At 41.9% G+C, this 20,170-nt stretch overlaps 1 protein-coding gene across 1 annotated transcript in view; it reads right to left on the reverse strand.

Annotated features, from left to right (window-relative positions):
- Nucleotides 1-861: 861 nt before the first annotated feature.
- CHIT1 (chitinase 1) overlaps nt 862-20,170 on the reverse strand; it is a 47,333-nt gene continuing 28,024 nt past the window's right edge. Inside the window, 8 exon segments of the mRNA XM_065937110.1 lie at nt 862-1,139; nt 1,640-1,773; nt 8,017-8,112; nt 8,756-8,871; nt 8,874-8,894; nt 9,095-9,257; nt 10,932-10,988; nt 11,567-11,767. Of these exon segments, the coding sequence (XP_065793182.1) occupies nt 862-1,139; nt 1,640-1,773; nt 8,017-8,112; nt 8,756-8,871; nt 8,874-8,894; nt 9,095-9,257; nt 10,932-10,988; nt 11,567-11,767 (1,066 nt within the window).

A 20,170-nucleotide genomic window follows, 5' to 3' on the forward strand; every position in this document is an offset into this window, starting at 1 on the left:
CTCTGTGCGACCCCACAGACGGCAGTCCACCAGGCTCCCCTGTCCCTGGGAGTCTCCAGGCAAGAACATTGGAGTGGGTTGCCATTTCCTTCTCCAATGCATGAAAGTGAAACGTTAAAGTGAAGTCGCTCAGTCGTGTCCGACTCTTAGCGACCTCATGGGCTGCTGCCTACCAGGCTCCTCCGTCCATGGGATTTTCCAGGCAAGAGTACTGGCTGCTGCTGCGGCTAAGTCGCTTCAGTCGCTTCAGTCGTTTCCGGCTCAGTACTGGAGTGGGTTGCCATTGTCTTCTCCGTGAGCAGAGCTTTTAAGGCAGAGAAAAGCTCTTTTCTGCTGCCATCTTGTGTGCGTCTTGGGAATAACACTTAAGTGGAGGTTACCAGGAAAAGTTCTCTCTCCAAAGGCTTCTGAGCCAGTGAATAACCGGTCAGATCCAGGGCCATGCCCCACATGCAGTCATCTGTACCCTGGAAGCTGCCCACTGGAAAGTGGAGTCTTCAAGGAGAGACTTAGAGCAGAACCTGACATACCCTGAATGGACCACCTTGTCACCGGGCTCTGACCTAGGCATAACCTTTTGTCACTTCCCACCCTTGGTTCTCTGCCTTCCTCAGGGTAAGTGTTGAACTAACAGAGTGCTCAGATAGCCTCTGTAAATTGTCACATCTGAGGACAGTGAGGTTCAAACCAAAGATTTATTTTTCAAGTAAACTAAGGCAGCCCAGGAAGAGCAGAACGGGACTGCTGACAGAGGCTGCCCAAGGCTGAGAACAGAACGCTTGGATGAGGAAAGACGCAAGAAGCCCGACCGTGGCCGCCAGGGAGCGCTAGGGAGGTGGGCTGTGGAACGGTCCTGGGCCCTTACCAGGCGCTGGGGCTGAAGGGGCCTTGGAGACTCAACTCCAGGTGCAGAGTTTGCAAGAGGAGCTGAACACAGGCTCCTCGGGTTGCTTTGCTGGAACAACCACCCCCTATACAACTGCAGTAACTGGACCAGTCCAGAAGGTTAGGGTGAAGCCCATCAGCTTTGCCCTGGCATGAAGCATCTTGTCCAAGGCTGGAACCGTGCTCAGGTTCAGAGGGCTGACTTAGTGCAGGAACATCAGGCTCTGGGGGGTCTAAATGTGTATATGGAAGACCTGGGGAAACAGCAATGATTCAAACACGACTCCTCCAAAAGACCTCAAACCCATAGGCTAACACATAGGCAGCATAGTCAGAAGACCATAGTCAGGCAGCAGCTAAACACACCACACCCTAGGGGCAAGGAAAGTCAGACACCCCAGGCAGAGAACAGCCACTCACAAGCAGTCAATGGCCATCATATGCAAACCCAACCAAGCAACGGTGAGGGCCAGTGGGGGCCACACTGAAGGCTGAGCGCAGGCTTCCTCTTTGAGAAGAGAGACCGAGGGCCCTCTGCAGGCCAGCACTGGTACAATCATAAGGAGGAAGAAGAAAGTGTGAAAAGAGAATGGTTTCAACAGTTTCCTCAGCTAATGGGGGAAGAATTTGGGAAATCACAGTACTGGGGCAGTTATTTCCTCAGAAGAAGACAGTACCTGAGGTTCAGGGAGGTGGGGGGGGGGGTTCATACTTTACCCAGAATTTTGTCTCTGGTCCCTAGCCCCTTACTCACTCAAGTCCAACCGCAATGTCTTGATGAGGGGATACCAGCTCTGATTACAGAAGAAACCAGCCAAATCATCTGTGTCCAGTGTCCAAACTGCAGATGCTTTACAGTCTGAGCCACCAGGGATATGTATCCATCTCCTAGGTCAATGGAAATAAAAAGAAAAATAAACAAACGGGACCTACTTAAACTCAAAAATTTTTCTTGCACAGCAAAGGAAACAATAAACAAAATGAAAAGACAACCCACTGATTGGGAGAAAACATTTGCAAATGATTTGACTGGTAAGGGATTAGTTTCCAAAATTTACAAACAGCTTAGAAGGACAGCATCAAAGCAAACAATCCCCTCAACAAATGTGTAGAAGATCTAAATAGATATTTCTTAAAAAAAAAAAACAGCAGATGGTCAATAGGCATATGAAAATAAAAATTACAATGAGATATCACCTCACATCAGCCAGAATGGTTATCTTCAAAAAAATCCACAAAAAGTTCTGGAGAGGATGTGGAGAGAATGGAACCCTCCTACACTGTTGGTGGGAATGCAAATTGGTACAGATACTATAGAGAACAATATGGTGGTCTTTGAATAACTAAAAATAGAGCTACCATTAGATAAGGTGTTATGCCCAACTCTTTGAAGCCCCAAGGATTGTAGCCTACCAGTCTATGAAATTCTCCAGGCAAGAATACTGGAGGGGGTAGCTATTCACTTCTCCAGAGAGCTACCATATGACCTGCAATCCCACCCCTGGGCATATATCCAGAGAAGAACATGATTTGAAAAGAACATGATTTGAAAAGATACATGCATCCCAATGTTCATTGCAACACTGTTTACAAAAGCCAAGATGTGGAAGCAATATAAATGTCTATCAAGAGATGAATGGATAAAGAAGATATGGTATGTGTATGTGTGTGTGTGTGTGTAATACTACTCAGCCATTAAAAAAGAAGGCAATAATGTCATTGGCAGTCACATGGATAGACATAGAAAGTTCATATTCAGTGTAGTAAGTCAGACAGAGAAGAGGAAATATCATATGACATCCCTTATATGTAGAATCTAAAAAGAAGTGATACAAACAAACCTACTTACAAAACAGAAAGGGACTCAGTTAGAAAATGAGGCATGGCTGCTGAGGGAAAGGCTGGTTAGGGAGTTTGGGATGAACATGTGCACACTGTCATGTTTAAAATGGATAACCAGCACGGACTTACCACATAACACATGGTACCCTGCTCACTGTTATGCAGCACTGGATAGGAAGGGAGGTTTGGGGGAGAACGGATGGATACACGTGTATGTTGTGGCTGCGTCCCTGTACTGGTCGCCTGGAACTATCACAGTATTGTCCATCAGCTACTGCTGCTCAGTCACTCAGTCATGTCCGACTCTTTACACCCCAATGAGCTGCAGCACAACAGACTTCCCTGTTCTTTACTATTTCTGGAAGTTAGCTCAATCTCATGTCCATTGAATTGGTGATGCCATCCAACCATCTCATCTTCTATCATCCCCTTCTCCTCCTGCCTTCAATCTTTCCCAGCATCAGGGTCTTTTCCAATGAGTCAGCTCTTTGCATCAGGTTGTCAAAGTGTTGGAGTTTCAGCTTCAGCGTCAGTCCTTCCAGTGAATGTTCAGGGTTGATTTCCTTTAGGATTGACTGGTTTAATCTCCTTGCATTAGAAGGGACTCTCAAGTGTCTTTTTCAGCACCACAGGTAGAAAGCATTAATTCTTTGGCACTCAGCCGTTTTTATGATCCAACTCACATCTGTACATGACTACTATAAAAATCATAGCTTTGGCTATATGAACCTTTGTTGGTGAAGTGATGTCCTGCTTTTTAATACTCAGTCTAGATTTGTCATAGCTTTCCTTCCAAGGAGCAACCATCTTTTAATTTCATGGCTGCAGTGATTTTGGAGTCCAAAAAAATAAAGTCTGTTACTGTTTCCATTCTTTCCCCATCTATTTGCCATGAAGTGATGGGACTGGATGCCATGACCTTATTTTTTGAATGTTGAGTTTTAAGCCTGCTTTTTCACTCTCCTCTTTCACCTTTATCAAGAAGCCCCTTAGTTCCTCTTCATTTTCTGCTGTTTGAATGGTAATATTTGCATATCAGAGGTTATTAATATTTCTCCTGGCAATCTTTATTCCATCTTGAGCTTCATCCAGCCCAGCATTTCACATGATGTACTCTACATATGAGTTAAATAAGGAGGGTGACAACAAACAGCCTTGATACTCCTTTCCAAGTTTTGAACCAGTTCATTGTTCTATGTCTGGTTCTAGTTGTTTCTTCTTGATCTGCATATATATTTCTCAAGAGGCAGGTAAGGAGGTCTGGTATTCCCATTTCTTTGAGAATTTTCCATAGTTTGGTGTGATCCACACAGTCAAAAGCTTTAGCAATGAAGCAGAAATAGGTATTTTTCTGGAATTCCCTTGCTTTCTCTATGATCCAGTGAATGTTGGCAATTTGATCCCTGATTCCTCTGCCTTTTCTAAACCCAGCATGTATATCTGAAAGTTCTTTGTTCACAAACTTTTGAAGCTTAGCTTGAAGGATTTTGAGCATCACTTTGCTAGCATGTGAAATGAGTGCAATTGTGTGGTAGTTTGAACATTCTTTGGCATTACCCTTCTTTGTGGTTGGAATGAAAACTGACCTTTTTCAGTCTTCTGACCACTGCTGAGTTTTCCAAATTTCCAATGGCGTATTGAGTGCAGCACTTTAACAGCATCATCTTTTAAGATTTGAAATAGCTTAGCTGGAACTCCATCACCTCCACTAGCTTTGTATGTAGTAATGCTTCCTAAGGTCCACTTGACTTCACACTCCAGGATGTCTGAATCTAGGTGAGTAATGATACCATTGTGGTTATCCCAGTCATTAAACCTTTTTTGTATAGTTCCTCTGTGTATTCTTGCCATCTCTTCTTAATATCTTCCACTTCTGTTAGGTCCATACTGTTTCTGTCCTTTATTGTGCCCTTCTTTGCATGAAATACTTCCTTAGTATCTCTAATTTTTCTTGAAGAGCTCTCTAGCCTTTACCATTCTATTGTTTTCCTCTATTTCTTTGCACTCTTCACTTAAAGCCTTCTTATCTCTCCTTGCTATTATTTGGAACTCTGCATTCAGATGTGCATCTTCCCTTTTCTCCTTTGCCTTTAGCTTCTCTCATTTTCTCAGCTATTTGTAAGGTCTCCTTAGACAGCCGTTTTCCTTTTTGCATTTCTTTTTCTTGGGGATGGTTTTGGTCACCACCTCCTGTCAACAGTTCTTCAGGCAATCTGTCGTATCTAACCCCTTGACTCTATTTGTCACTTCCACTGTATAAGCATAAGAGATTTGATTGAGGTCATACCTGAATGGTTCAGTGGTTTTCCCTACTTTCTTCAACTTGACTCTGAATTTTGCAATAAGGAGCTGATGATCTGAACCACAGTCAGCTTCAAGTCTTGTTTTTACTGACTGCATAGAGCTTCTCTACCTTTGGCTGCAAAGAATATAATCATCTAATTTTGGTATTGATCATCTGGTGATGTCCATGTGTAGAGTTGTCTCTTGTGTTGTTGGAAGAGGGTGTTTGCTATGACCAGTATGTTCTCTTGGCAAAACTCTGTTAGCCTTTGTCTTGCTTCATTATGTACTCCAAGGCCAAACTTAACTGTTACTCCGGGTATCTCTTGACTTCCTATTTTTGCATTCCAGTCCCCTATTATGAAAAGGACATCTTTTTTGGGTGTTGGTTCTAGAAGGCCTTGTAGGTCTTCATAGAACTGTTCGACTTCAGCTTCTTTGGCATTAGTGTTGGGGTATAGGATTGAATTACAAATGTTCAATTCCAGATATTCAACCTGGATTTAGAAAAGGCAGAGGAACCAGAGAGCAAATTGCCAACATCCATTGGATCATCAAAAAATCAAGAGAGTTCCAGAAAAACATCTACTTCTGCTTTATTGACTATGCCAAAGCCTTTGACTGTATGGATCACAACAAAGTATGGAAAACTCTTAAAGAGATGGGAATACCAGATCACCTGACCTGTCTCTTGAGAAATCTGTATGAAAGTCAAGAAGCAACAGTTAGAACTGAATATGCAACAACAGACTGTCCCAAATTGGGAAAGGAGTAAGCCAAGGCTGTATATTGTCACCCTGTTTATTTAACTTATATGCAGAGTACATCATGTGAAATGTCAGGCTGGATGAAGCACAAGCTGGAATAAAGATTGCCAGGAGAAAGATCAATAACCTCAGATATGCAGATGACACCACCCTTATGGCAGAAAGTGAAGGAGAACTAAAGAACCTCGTGATGAAAGTGAAAGAGGAGAGTGAAAAAGTTGGCTTAAGGCTCAACATTCAAAAACTAAGATCATGGCATCCAGTCCCACCACTTCATGGCAAATAGATAGGGAAACAATAGAAACAGTGACAGACTTTTTTTTTTGGGGGGGGGCTCCTAAATCACTGCAGATGGTGACTACAGCCATGAAATTAAAAGTCACTTGCTCCTTGGAAGAAAAGTTAATGACCAACCTAGACAGCATATTAAAAAGCAGAGATGTTACTTTGCCAGTGAAGGTCTGTCTAATCCAAGCTATGGTTTTTCCCGTAGTCATGTATGGATGTGAGCGTTGGACTATAAAGAAAGCTGAGCATTGAAGAACTTTTGAACTGTGGTATTGGAGAAGACTCTTGAGAGTCCCTTGGACTGTAAGGAGATCAAACCAGTCAATCCATAAGGAAATCAATCCTGAATATTCATTGGAAGAACTGATGCTGACGCTTCAATAATCTGGCCACCTGATGCGAAGAACTGACTCATTTGAAAAGACCCTGCTGCTGGGAAAGATTGAAGGCAGGAGGAGAAGGGGACAACTGAGGATGAGATGATTGGATGGCATCACCAACTCAATGGACATGAGTTTGAGTAAGCTCCGGGAGTTGGTGTTAGACAGGGATGCATAGCGTGCTGCAGTCCATGGGGTCACAAAGAGTCAGACATGACCGAGTGACTGAACTGAACTGAACTGATTGTGATATTGAATGGTTTGCCTTGGAAATGAACTGTGGTCATTCTGTCATTTTTGAGATTGCACCCAAGTACTGCATTTCTGACTCTTCTGTTGACCATGAGCGCTACTCCATTTCTTCTAAGGGATTCTTGCCTGCAGTAGTAGATATATTCATTATCTGAATCAAATTTGCCCATTCCCATTCATTTTAGTTCACTGATTCCTAAAATATTGATGTTCACTCTTGTTCCTGCTTGACCACATCCAATTTACCTTGATTCATGGACCTAACATTCCAGGTTTGTATGCAATATTGATATTTACAGCATTTGACTTTGCTTTCACCACTGTACATATCCATAACTGGGAGTCATTTCCTCTTTGGTTCATCCTCTTCATTGCTTCTGGAGCTATTTCTCTGCTCTCCTCCAGTAGTATGTTTGACACGTACTGACCAGGGCAGTTCATCTTTTAGTGTCATATCTTTTTGCCTTTTTATACAGTTCATGGGGTTCTCAAGGCAAGAATTCTGAAGTGGTTTGCCATTCCCTTCTCCTGTAGACCACAACTTGTCAGAACTCTCCACCATGACTCATCTGTCTTGGGTGACCTACACGGCATGCCTCATGGTTTCATAAAGTTACACAAAGCTATGATCCATGTGATCATTTTGGTTAGTTTTCTGTGATTTTGATTTTCATTTTGTCTCCCCTCTGATGGATGAGGATAAGAGGCTTGTGCAAGCTTCCTGATGGAAGGGGCTAGCTGTGGGGAAAACTGGGTCTTGCTCTGGTAGGCAAGGCCATGCCCAGTAAATCTTTAATCCTATTTTCTGCTGATGAGTGAGGTTATGTTCCCTTGCTGTAATTCGGCCTAAGGCCAAACTAAGGTAAGGGTCATGGCAACCTTTTCCAAGAGGACTTTTGCCAGTTCACCATGCCTCCCAAGACAGCTGCTCTCTGTGTCCCTGACCCTGCAGCAGCCCACTGTCGACCCACACCTCCACTAGAGACTCCAAAACACTTGCAGGCAAGTCTGGCTCAGTCTCTTTTGGGGTTACTGCTCCTTTATCCTATGTCCTGGTGCACACAAGGTTTTGTTTGTGCCCCTCCAAGAGTCTTGTTTCCCCAGCCCTGTGGAAGTTTCTCCTCGGCAGTCACATGCGAAAGGAAAATAAAGTAAACCAACAAGCAGGAAACAGACAAATCCTGTCTTCTCCGCGTTTTGCTTAGTGTCCTGCTTTTGCCTTCCATTAGGTTTCTTAAGGCTGAAAAGGGGCCACTGGAAAGGCCTGTGCAAGGGGTCTTCTATCACTTAACACCTTGAGTCTGTCCATGACCCTGCACTCTCCCCGCCTCTTACGGAGAGAGCTGTCGTGCCCTGGAGCCTTCTCCCAAGAGCCATGGAGGTCATGGGCCATCAGTCTGTGGGAATCCAGGTTCCTGCATGAAGCAAGGGAAGAGCGGGTGAGGGGCTGGTGAGCAGGATGGAGCTCTCCCCCCTTGCTTGCTCCTTCCTTCCCCGCACAGTGTGTGGCCTGGGGAAAGACCAGCCACACGCTGGGTAGTGGGGGCAGCTGTCTCTGGCTCTGGGAGACACGACACAGGCGGCACTCCCATCACCCCATTATCCAGGCCATTATCTTTCTTGGCAGCGCACGTCTTTAGCCTGCTCCCCACTCTGTCCCCTCAGCACCCTCAGGACAGAGTCCACTCAGGATGCCTTGTGCTATTTTGAAGGGAAATCTAGTTCAACATTTCTCAAACTTTAGTTGTACAAATAAATTACCTGAGAATCTCATTAAGGTACAGGTTCTGATTCTATAGGCCTGGGGTGGGAAGGAGCTAGACAACTCATTCTCCTAGAGATGCTAAAGATTTCCTTCTTTTTTTTCAAGACTGAATTCTTAAGGGAAAGTCCAAGGCTCCAAAGAGAGGGACTCCAGAGGGGTGAAATAGCAGATATGGTAAGCAAATCCTCTCTGGGTCTGCTGGTGTTACAGGGAGTCCCCGCTCCATCTGAGGGAGCCTTAGCTTGCCCTTGGTCTCTCTCCCCTGCAGAGAACACATAGTCCTTGCCATCTGCCTGAGACTCAGAGCAATTTTGTCCACCTCATGTCCAGCTTCTTCGTCGTGTCGTCCTGCTGGAGTCACTGAGCTCAGCAGGAGGCATGCTTTCCTTGAGGTCTGGGCTTCCTGCTGTGCTGAAAGGCACAGACCAGGTCCTGCAAGAGCATCTCAGAGTGAACACACAGGCAAGGACCATGTAGCACAGTGAGCCCCAAGCAAATTTTCCCATGCAGGAGCCTGAAAACTGACCACAGGTCGATACTTCATAGATAAATGAAGCAGCTGAGCCTGGGGCAGAGCAGTACCTATGTGTCCCCCTGACTGACTAGATCTCTCCTACCTCACCCAATCATACCTGCACCAGGGCTGTGAAGTGCTGCTTATCTGAGGAGGGGCTCCCTCAGCTTCCTGGGTACTCCCAGTCAAGGTCAAGGCCATCGAAATCATATTTGTGCAGAAACCTGATGGCTGAGTCGACAAAGGTCTATCAGTTGTTGACTGTATCTACCATGTCTGTCCTGAATATTCATTGCAAGGACTGATGCTGAAGCTGAAATTCCAATACTTTGGCTACCTGATGTGAACAACTGACTCATTTGAATAGACCCTGATGCTGGGAAAGATTGAAGGTGGGAGAAGGGGACGACAGAGGATGAGATGGTTGGATGGCATCACTGACTCAATAGACATGAGTTTGAGTAAACTCTGGGAGTTGGTGATGGACAGAGAGGCCTGGCATGCTGCAGTTCACGGGGTCACAGAGTCACACACGACTGAACAGCTGAACTGAACTGAACTGAACCAAGTCCGTGAACCTGTGGGGTGATGAAGGGCAGTGTGTTATATGGGACAGTGCGTCATGCTCCTTCAGAGGCATGAGAGAAACCTCTCAGGATATTGGCACTTGGCTATCTAGGCCAGGACAGTGCTGGAGGCGTGCTTCAGAAGCTACTGGGTTCTTGCTGGGTGGGTTAAGGCCCGGCTAAGGGAAAGGGCCAATGTAGAGGAGTGCTCTGCCTCCAAATATTGATATCAACAGGGGCACATGGACTCACTAGGAGCTCTGCTTCCCAAAATTTCCTCCAGAAACCTACTGCCACATCCCTGCCCAGAGACTTGCGCTACTCTGAATCAAAGCTGGGTGTCAACCTAGCATGGAGGTTGGGAAAAAGGAAAGGAATCAGTTTCTAAGATGAAGAGGAAGAGAAGTCCAGCAGGTTAGTGAGGATCTGGGTAATCTTGAGAGCCCACTGTTCTAGTTCCTTGGCAGGGTAGCATGCCAACAAACTTTTCTTCTAACTCACATTTGTAGAGTGCTTCGTGGCTATTGGTATTACTATGGCTAATTAAGAGCTCTTTAAAAGTCCTAAGGTGCCCCAGGAACTACCCCACCATATCCTATTTCCTCAAGAAGTCCCTGGACTTCTTGGAGGTCTTGAGTTTTTAAAGACTATTTCTATTTTTATTTTTTTAATTTATTAATTTGATTTATTTAATAGCATCAGTTTTTAACTGGGGTTTGTGTGTCCGGGAACTCCAGGCTAAGAACTCTGAATTTCAATGAAAAATCTATATAACTAGTGTTTTGGGAAGGGGAGTCATAAAGTTCATCAGGTTTTTAAAAGGGTTCATGATCCACAAAATATTAGAAAGACTGGCTTAGAATTTAGGGGACCATGCATTCATGATTTTCTAGGAAAATTCTGATTCCAAATATACCATTCCACTATCTCCATAAATAGTCAAAAATATCTTGGAAATGTCAATATTCTGCTATCCCAGCTGGATCTCACAGGCTGCCTTTTACACCCAGAAAGGGAACAAAAATCCCCAGATATCCTGTTTCAGAGCTCAGAAAGTATAGATATTATATGTTGTCTGGGATTAGTTGAGACTCTCCCTCTACCCATTTCATGGAGGAAAAGGCTGAGGCCTGAGAAGAGGTCAGAATCTCTGGGCTGCATTTAAAGCAAGACAGTATATAACGGCCTGGAGCTAAGCCCACTCCACTGCCTCCCAATGAGGTAGCAAGAACTCAGAAGGAAGCTCAGCTCTCAGAGTCCACTCTTCCCTCTCATTACCCCTCACCCTGGCCACACCTCGACATGGCTGATTCCCTGACGGAGGTCTCTCTAGCCAGTTTCCCAGTTCCCCACCAGGGCCCTGCCATATAGGTGTGCACAACAACTCACTTCTGAGTGCCAAAGCTCCAGCCCCCAAAGGCCAGCAGGGTCTTCAGCTTGGGATTCCTGGGAAAGACAAGAGAAGTGCCAGGATTGATCCAGCCAGGGTCCTGGGACTCATATCACTAACAAAGAAGCAAGGAGACTTTCAGGGCTGATGGCGTGAGGTTGGGGACATCTAAATCCCTATGCTCAGAATCAGTACCAGGGAAGCTCTAGATTGGGAAAGAAAAGACATATCCCAGCCTTTAAGGATCTTTTCTCTGGCTGCGGAGCTGTACACTCAAGGAACTCAGAAAGCAAGAGATCAGGGCAGATCTTCAGAGAGGCTTTATTAAGGTAGTAATAACACTTGAGCTGAAGGATAGATAGATCTTAGGAGAAATAGGGCACTCATTCCCAGCAAAGGAAAAGTTTCACAATCCAGATTCCACTTAGACCTAAACTGGAAGGGCCCTTAAGAAGTCCTTATCTACACTCATCTCTTCCATATAAGAACAAGAAGCTCAGACAGGTGATGAGATTTGCCCAAATCCACATAGCAGGTCTGTAGCTAGATTGCAGTGCTAGGGAAGGTTTCTGACTTTGAGAGGAGGCACCTGCTTTCTCTACCTCCCATCCCCACTCCCTCCACTGCAGCTCACATCTTCGGCAAGCCATGGAATTCTTTGTAGAGTGTCTCCTCATTCCACTCTATGGAGCTAAGTTGGTGACTGTCCATGCCAGCAAAGGCACGGATGAGGTGGGTGCACGGACTGGGGTCCACATCCTCGGGTAAGAAGCAAGCAGCCCCCTCTCTGTACTGGAGGCAGTTACTGAAGTAGCAGACCAGTTTGGAGCAGAGCCTGGCCAGTTGGGGCAAAGAAAAGAAATAGCAATCAGAAAGGCCTGCTGTGGACTGGGACCTTCTGCCTGGAGGCAGAACCTGTGTCATGCCAGAGTGTATAAACATGGCCCTTTGTCAGCTGAAGGCAGAGGCAGGACTTTTAAAACACAGCTTGGAATGTTAATTAAAACACAAATACATAAGGTAGCAGAGAGGAGGCCCCAGGTGCAGGCTGAGTTTATGTTTCTTTAGCCTTGCCTTAAAGAGGTTTGCATTTACTATTATCCCCATGGGGTCGCAAGGAGTAGAACATGACCGAGCACCTTTCACTTTCACTTGCAGACCACCTGTTTATTAATATTACTGACAGAAAGTGAAAGTGTTAGTCACTCGGTCGTGTCCAACTCTTTGCAACCCCATGAACTGTAGCCCTCCAGGTTCCTCTGTCCATGGGATTCTCTAGGCAAGAATACTGGAGTGGGTTGCTGTTCCCTTTTTCAGGGGATCTTCTTGACCCAGGGATTGAACCTGGGTCTCCTGCATTGCAGGCAGATCCTTTATTGTCTGAGCTACTAGGGAAGCCCAAGGTTCTAAGGAAAAGAATATTTTCCCTAAGAAATGGCAGCTTGTTTCTGGCATCCTCACAGCCTGTGGAAGAACTCTGTGGGTAGGGCTTCTCCTCCCGGGTTGGAGGTGGTCTAGCAGTGATGGCTCCCACCAAAGGCAGCACTGTGTTAATCTGGTCAGAATATCAGGAAACAAGGATCCCTGGAGCTGCCAAAAATACATATTGGGCTAATCTCTTTAGCCTTGGCTTAGAGATCCCAATCTGAAAATGACGGTTTGGTCTCTGAGTGCTCGTTTAGCCTCGAGACTATGATTGTGTGTGTTGTACAGGCCAACATTTTATGCCAGAGACTTGGTAGAGTGAGTTTGGACTGGAGCATATCTGTGGCCATGGTCTAGACCCTCGGAGTTCCTTTTGCACAGACAGGTTCTCTCAGCACCCACTCCAGCCCCCAGATGAGCAAAGAGAGGATGAGTGGGGGGAGCAGTGATGAGTGGCAGTAGGAGGGTGTGTGGGAACTCAGAGCATGGAAAGCTGGCTGAGACTCCCCCAAGGCCATGGAGCACTCCCAGGAGGGGGAGTCAGAACCCTCAGGTTGTTACTGGCCCTAACCAGTGGTACCTGGGGGTGAAGTTCGCTGATAGGGACTGGAGGTGTTGCCTGAGTGATATAGAAGGAGGATTAATTACTTCTCCAAGGCAAAAGAAGGAAGGAAGGGATTAACCCATAGAACACATACCTGGGACCATCTAGAAAGGAACCAGGAGGTTTTTTTTTTAATTTTGTATCAGCTTGCCATAGCATATGGAATATTGTGCATGTATTTTTATACTATAGAGGCAATAAAGTCTAGTTAACAACAGGAAACTTGGAATTTCATGCCTAGGTTGAAATCCCAACTCTGCAACTTTTTAGCCAAATAATTCAACTCTCTCCTTCATAAAATGGGAATGATGATTTTTCTTATCTCCAGGACTATTGTGTGAATGTAGATAATGCATGTGAAACACACAGAGGAATGCTGGCATAGTAAGCTCTGTTCTAAGTGCTTTACATATATTAACATTAACCCTTCATCCACACAAGATTCTGCTATCATAAGTAAGAGTCATATGGCAAATTCCCACTGGCTGTCTATTTTACATATGGCACTATATAGGTTTCCGTGCTACTCTCTCCATACCTCCCACCCTTTCCTTCCTTCCAAGCATGTCCACAAGTCTTTTCTCTATGTCTGCATCTCCAATGCTGCCCTGCAAATAGGTTCATCAGTATCATCTGTCTAGATTCCCTATATATGCATTAATATACCATATTTGTTTTTCTCTGACTTTAGGCTCTAGGTTCATCCACCTCATTAGAACTGACTCAAATGCATTTCTTTTATGGCTGAGTAATATTCCATTGTATATATATACCACAGCTTCTTTATCCAGTCATCTGTCGATGAATATCTAGGTTGCTTCCATGTTCTGGCTATTGTAAATAGCACTGCAATGAACAATGAACATGTGTCTTTTTCAGTTTTGGTTTCCTCATGGTATATGCCTAGGAGTGGGATTGCTGGGTCATATGGTGGTTTTATTCCTAGTTTTTTAAGGAATCTCCATACCATCTTCTATAGTGGCTGTATCAATTTACATCTGAACAACAGTGCAAGAGTGTTCCCTTTTCTCCACATCCTCTCCAGCATTTATTGTTAGTACACTTTTGGATGATGGCCATTCTGACCGGTGTGAGGTGATATTGCAGTTTTGATTTGCGTTTCTCTAATAATGAGCGATGTTGAGCATCTTTTCATGTGTTTGTTAACCATCTGTATGTCTTCTTTGGAGAAATGTCTGTTTAGGTTGTTTTCCCACTTTTTGATTGGGTTGTTTGTTTTTCTGGTATTGCATTGTGTGAGATGCTTGTATATTTTGGAAATTAATCCTTTGTCAGTTGTTTAATTTGCTATTATTTTCTTCCATTCTAAGGGCTGTCTTTTCACCTTGCTTATAGTTTCCTTTGCTGTGCAAAAGCTTTTAAGTTTAATTAGGTCCCACTTGTTTACTTTTGTTTTTATTTCACTTACTCTAAGAGGTGCTTCATAGAGGATCTTGCTTTATGTCATCAAGTGTTCTGCCTATGTGTTCCTCTGAAAGTTTTATAGTTTCTGGTCTTACATTTAGCTCTTTAATAAACTTTTAGTTTACCTTTGTGTATGGTGTTAGGAAGTGTTCTAATTTCATTCTTTTACAGGTAGCTGTCCAGTTTTCCCAGCACCATTTATTGAAAAGCTGTCTTTGCCTCATTGTATATTCTTGCCTCCTTTGTCAAAAATAAGGTACCCATAGGGGCATGGGTTTATTTATGGGCTTTCTATCTTGTTCCATTGGTCTATATTTCTGTTTCTGTGCCAGTACCATACTGTCTTGATGACTGTAGCTTTGTGGTATAATCTGAAGTCAGGAAGCTTGATTCCTCCAGCTCCATTCTTCTTTCTCAAGACTGCTTTGGCTATTTGGGGTCTGCTGTGTTTCCATGTGAACTGTGAAAGCTTTTGTTCTAGTTCTGTGAAAAATGCCAATGGCAATTTGATAGGGATCACATTGAATCTGTAGATTGCATTTGATAGTATAGTCATTTCACAATATTGATTCTTCCTACCCAGGAACGTGGAATATCTCTCCATCTGTTTATGTCATCTTTATTTCTTTCATTAGTGTCTTATAATTTTCTGTGTACAGTTCTTTCATCTCCTTAGGTAAGTTTATTTCTAGATATTTAATTCTTCTTGTTGCAATGGTGAATGGGATTGATTCCTTAATTTCTCTTTCTGATTTTTCATTGTTAGTATATAGAAATGCAAGTGATTTCTGTGTACTAATTTTGTATCCTGCTGCTGCTGCTGCATCGCTTCAGTCGTGTCCAACACTGTGCGATCCCATAGACGGCAGCCCACCAGGCTCCCCCGTCCCTGGGATTCTCCAGGCAAGAACACTGGAGTGGGTTGCCGTTTCCTTATCCAATGCATGAAAGTGAAACGTGAAAGTGAAAGTGAAACGTGAAAGTGAAGTAGCTCAGTCATGCCCGACTCTTAGCGACCCCATGGACTGCTGCCTACCATGCTCCTCTGTCCATGGGATTTTCCAGGCAATAGTGCTGGAGTGGGGTGCCATTGCCTTCTCCATTTTATCCTGCAACTTTGCTAAATTCACTGATTAGCTCTAGTAATTTTCTGATACTATCTTTAGGGTTTTCTATGTACAGTATCATGTCATCTGCAAACAGTAAGAGCTTTGCTTCTTCTTTTCTGATCTGGATCCCTTTTATGTCTTTTTCTTCTCTGATTGCTGTAGCCAGGACTTCCAGAACTATGTTGAATAACAGTGGCAGAAGTGGACACCCTTGTCTTGCTTTCAGTTTCTCACCATTGAGAAAAATGTTTACTGTGGGCTTATCCTATATGGCCTTTACAATGTTGAGGTAGTTTCCTTCTATGCCCATTTTCTGAAGAGTTTTAATCATAAATGGGTGCTGAATTTTGCCAAAGGCTTTTGCTCTATCTATTGAGATGATCATATGGTTTTTATCTTTCAATTTGTTAATTTGGTGTATCACATTGATTGATTTGCATATAGTGAAGAATCCTTGCATCCCTGGAATAAACCCAACTTGGTCATGGTGTATGAGCTTTTCATTGTGTTGCTGACTTCTGTTTGCTAAAATTTTGTTGAGGATTTTTGCATCTATGTTCATCAGTGATATTGGCCTGTAGTTTTCTTTGTTTGTGTTGTCTTTGTCTGGTTTTGGTATGAGTGATGGTGGCCTCATAGAATGAATTTGGAAGTGTTCCTTCCTCTGAGATTTTTTGAAAGAATTTTAAAAGGATAGGCATTAGTTCTTCTCTAAATGTTTGACAGAATTCTCCTGTGAAGCCATCTGGTCCTGGGTTTTGTTTTTTTGGGAGATTTTTGGATCACAGCTTCAGTTTCAGTGCTTATAATTGGGTTTCTCATAATTTCTATTTCTTTCTGGTTCAGTCTTGGAAGATTGAACTTTTCTAAGAATCTGTCCATTTCTTCCAGGTTATCCATTTTATTGCCATATGGTTGATCATAATAGTCTCTTATAATCCTTTGTATTTCTGCATTGTCTGTTGTAACCTCTTCTTTTTCATTGCTAATTTTGCTGATTTGGTTCTTCTTTCTTTTTTCTTGATGAGTCTAGATAAGGATTTATCAATTTTGTTTATAATTTCAAAGAACCAGCTTTTAGTTTTATTAATCTTTACTATTGTCTCTTTCATTTCTTTTTCATTTATTTCTACTCAGATCTTTATGATTTCTTTCCTTCTACTAATTTTTGGGCTTTTTGTTCTCCTTTTTCCAGTTGTTTTAGGTGTAAATTTAGGTTGTCTATTCAATGTTTTTCTTGTTTCTTGAGGTAGGATTATATTGATATACACTTCCCTCTTAGAACTGCTTTTGTTGCATCCCATAGGTTTTGAGTTGTCATGTTTTCATTGTCATTTGTTTCTAGAAATTTTTGATTTCTCTTTTGATTTCTTTAGTAACCTGTTGGCTATTTAGAAACATATTGTTTAATCTCCATGTGTTTGTGTTCTTACAGTTTTTTTTTTCTTGTAACTGATATCCAGTCTCATAGATCATAGAAGATGCTTGATACAATTTCAATTATCTTAAATTTACTAAGATTTGGTTTGTGACCCAAGAGGTGGTCTATCCTGGAGAATGTTCCATGTGCACTTGAGAAGAAAGCAGATTCTTCTGCATTCGGAAGGAATGTCCTGAATATATCTATGAGATCCATCTCATTTAATGTATCCCTTAAGACTTCTGTTTCCTTATTAATTTTCTGTTTTGATGATCTGTCCATTGGTGTGAGTGGGGTGTTAAAGTCTCCTACTAATATTGTGTTACTGTCAATTTCTCCTTTTATGTCTATTACTGTTTGTCTTATGTATTGAGGTGATCCTACGTTGGGTGCATGGTTATTTACAATTGTTAAGTCTTTCTCTTGGATTGATCCCTTGATCATTTTGAAGTGTCCTTCCTTATCTCTTGTAATCTTCCTTATCTTAAGGTCTATTTTGTCTGATATGAGGATTGCTACTCCAGCTTTCTTTTGCTTCCCATTTGCATGGAATATATTTTTCCATCCTCTCACTTTCAGTCTATATGTGTTTTGAGGTCTGAAATTGGTTTCTTGTAGACAGCATATATATAGGTCTTGCTTTTGTATCCATTCAGCCAGTCTGTGTCTTTTGGTTGGAGCATTTAATCCACTTACATTTAAAGCAATTATTGATATATATGTTCCTATTTCCATTTTCTAATTGTTTGATGTTGGTTTTGTAGATTTTTTTCCCTTCTCTTGTATTTCTTGACTATATAAGTCCATTTAACATTTGTTTTAAAGCTGATTTGGTGGTGCTGAGTTCTCTTAACTTTTGCTTGTCTGAAAAGCTTTTTATTTCTCCATGAATTTTGAATGAGATCCTTGCTGGGTACAGTAATCTTAGTTGTAGATTTTTTCCTTTCAGTACTTTAAATATATTCTGCCATTCCCTTCTAGCATGCAGAATTTCTGCTGAAAGACCAGCTGTTAAGTGTATGGGGTTTCCCTTGTATGTTACCTGTTGCTTCTCCATTGCCTCTTTTAATATTCTTTCTTTGTGTTTAGTCTTTGTTAGTTTGATTAGTATGTGTCTTGGTGTGTTTCTCCTTGGGTTTATCCTGTATGAGACTCTTTGTGCCTCTTGGACTTGATTGCCTATTTCCCTTTCCATGCTGGGGAAATTTTCAGCTATAATCTCTTCAAAAATTTCTCATACCCTTTGTTTCTCTCTTCTTCTTCTGGGACCCCTATAATTCGACTGTTGGTGCCTTTAATATGGTCCCAGAGGCCTCTGAGACTGTCCTGAGCTCTTTTCATTCTTCTTACTTTATTCTACTCTTCAGAAGTTATTTCCACCATTTTATCTTCCACCTCACTGATTTGTTCTTCTGCTTCAGATATTTTGCTATTGATTCCTTCTAGAGTTTTAATTTCAGTAATTGTGTTGTTTATCTCTGTATGCTCATTCTTTAATTCTTCTAGGTCTTTGTTAATTGATTCTTGCATTTTCTCCATTTTATTTTCAAAGGTTTTGATCATCTTTACTATCATTATTCTGAATTATTTTTCAGGTAATTTTCCTATTTCCTCTTCATTTATTTGTACTTCAGTATTTCTAGTTTGTTCTTTTATTTGAGTAGTATTTCTCTGCCTTTTCTTTTTCTTTTTTTTTAAATTTACTGTGTTTGAGGTCTTCTTTTCCCAGGCTTCAAGGAAAGTTGAATTATTTCCTTGAAGAAGATTGAATTCTTTCTTCCTTTTGATTTCTGCCCTCCTAAGTTTGGTCCAGTGGTTTGTGTGAGTTTTGTATAGGGTGAGATTTGTGCTGAGTTTTTGTTTGTTTTTCCTCTGATGAACAAGGCTGAGTGAGGTGGTACTCCTGTCTGCTGATGATTAGGTTTGTATTTTTGTTTTGTTTGTTGCTTAGATGAGGTATCCTGCACAGGGTGCTACTGGTGGTTGGGTGATGCCAAGTCTTGTATTAAAGTGGTTTCCTATGTGTGAGTTTTCACTATTTGATACTTGCTAGGGTTAGTTTTCTGGTAGTCTAGGGTCCTGGAGTCAGTGTTGCCACTCCAAAGGCTCAGGGCTTGATCTTTGGTCAGGAACGAAGATTCCACAAGTGGTTTGTTTTAGCATTAAGGGAGAGTAAAATGAACATTCAAAAATGAGAAACTAAAAATGAACCCCAGACAAATGGCAATTACAAACTCAGGCACATAATAAGTAAAATAATGGAATATACATATATACATATATACCCATGCACAAAGTGAAAACAGTCCAACAAAAATACAGTAGATTGACCCAGCGAACAAAGGAAACAAAAAATTATATTTACCAGTTAAGAATGAAACTAACTTAAGCACAAACTGGAAAACAAAATTAAAGTAAGGTGCCAAGTGGGGAATAAAGCAATGAAAACAAAACTAACAAATATATTGAAAGGAAAGGAGAGAAAGAAAAGAAAGAATAGATATGCAAAGTTAAATAGAGGTAGATGAAGCTTTTATATACATTAAAGATTAACTGCAAGGGGAAAAGAGCAGTAGTAAAGGCAAAAGAAGGAACAATTGTAGAAAAACTATAATAGGTTTAAAAAAACCTAAAAATTATAAAAAAAAAAAAAGAGAAAGGAGAAAAAGATGGAAGAAGAAAGAAAAAAGGGGGAGAAAGGAACTGCAAAAGCCCAATATAGAGGCAGAGGTTTATCACAACAATAGAAAGTGTGACTGAATATACACATATACATATACACCCATAAGCAAAATCAAAACAGTCCAACAAAAATTAAGTACAATAGATTGACTCGGTGAACAAAGGAAACCAAAAATTATATCTACCAGAACAAAACAAATTAAAGCACAAACTGGAAAACAAAATTAAAGCAAGGTGCCAGTTGGAGAATAAAGCAATGAAAATAAAACTAATAAATATGTTGAGACGAAAGAATAGAAAGAAAAGAAAAAAGAATAGATATGCAAAGTTAAATAGAGGTATTTGAAGATTTATGTACATTAGAGATTAACTGCAAAGGGAAAAGAACAGTAGGAAAAGCAAACAAAGGAGTAAATGTATAAAATACAATAACAGGTTTAAAAATTAAAATTAAAAAAAGAGAAAAGAAAAAGAAGAGGAAAACCCCACAGAATTGCAAAAGCCCAAAGTAGAGGCAGAGGTTTATGACAACAACATAACAAGTGACTGAGGAATAAGAAAAAAAAAGAATAG

This window comes from Muntiacus reevesi, chromosome 5, assembly GCF_963930625.1.
Source record: "Muntiacus reevesi chromosome 5, mMunRee1.1, whole genome shotgun sequence".
NCBI lineage: Eukaryota > Metazoa > Chordata > Mammalia > Artiodactyla > Cervidae > Muntiacus > Muntiacus reevesi.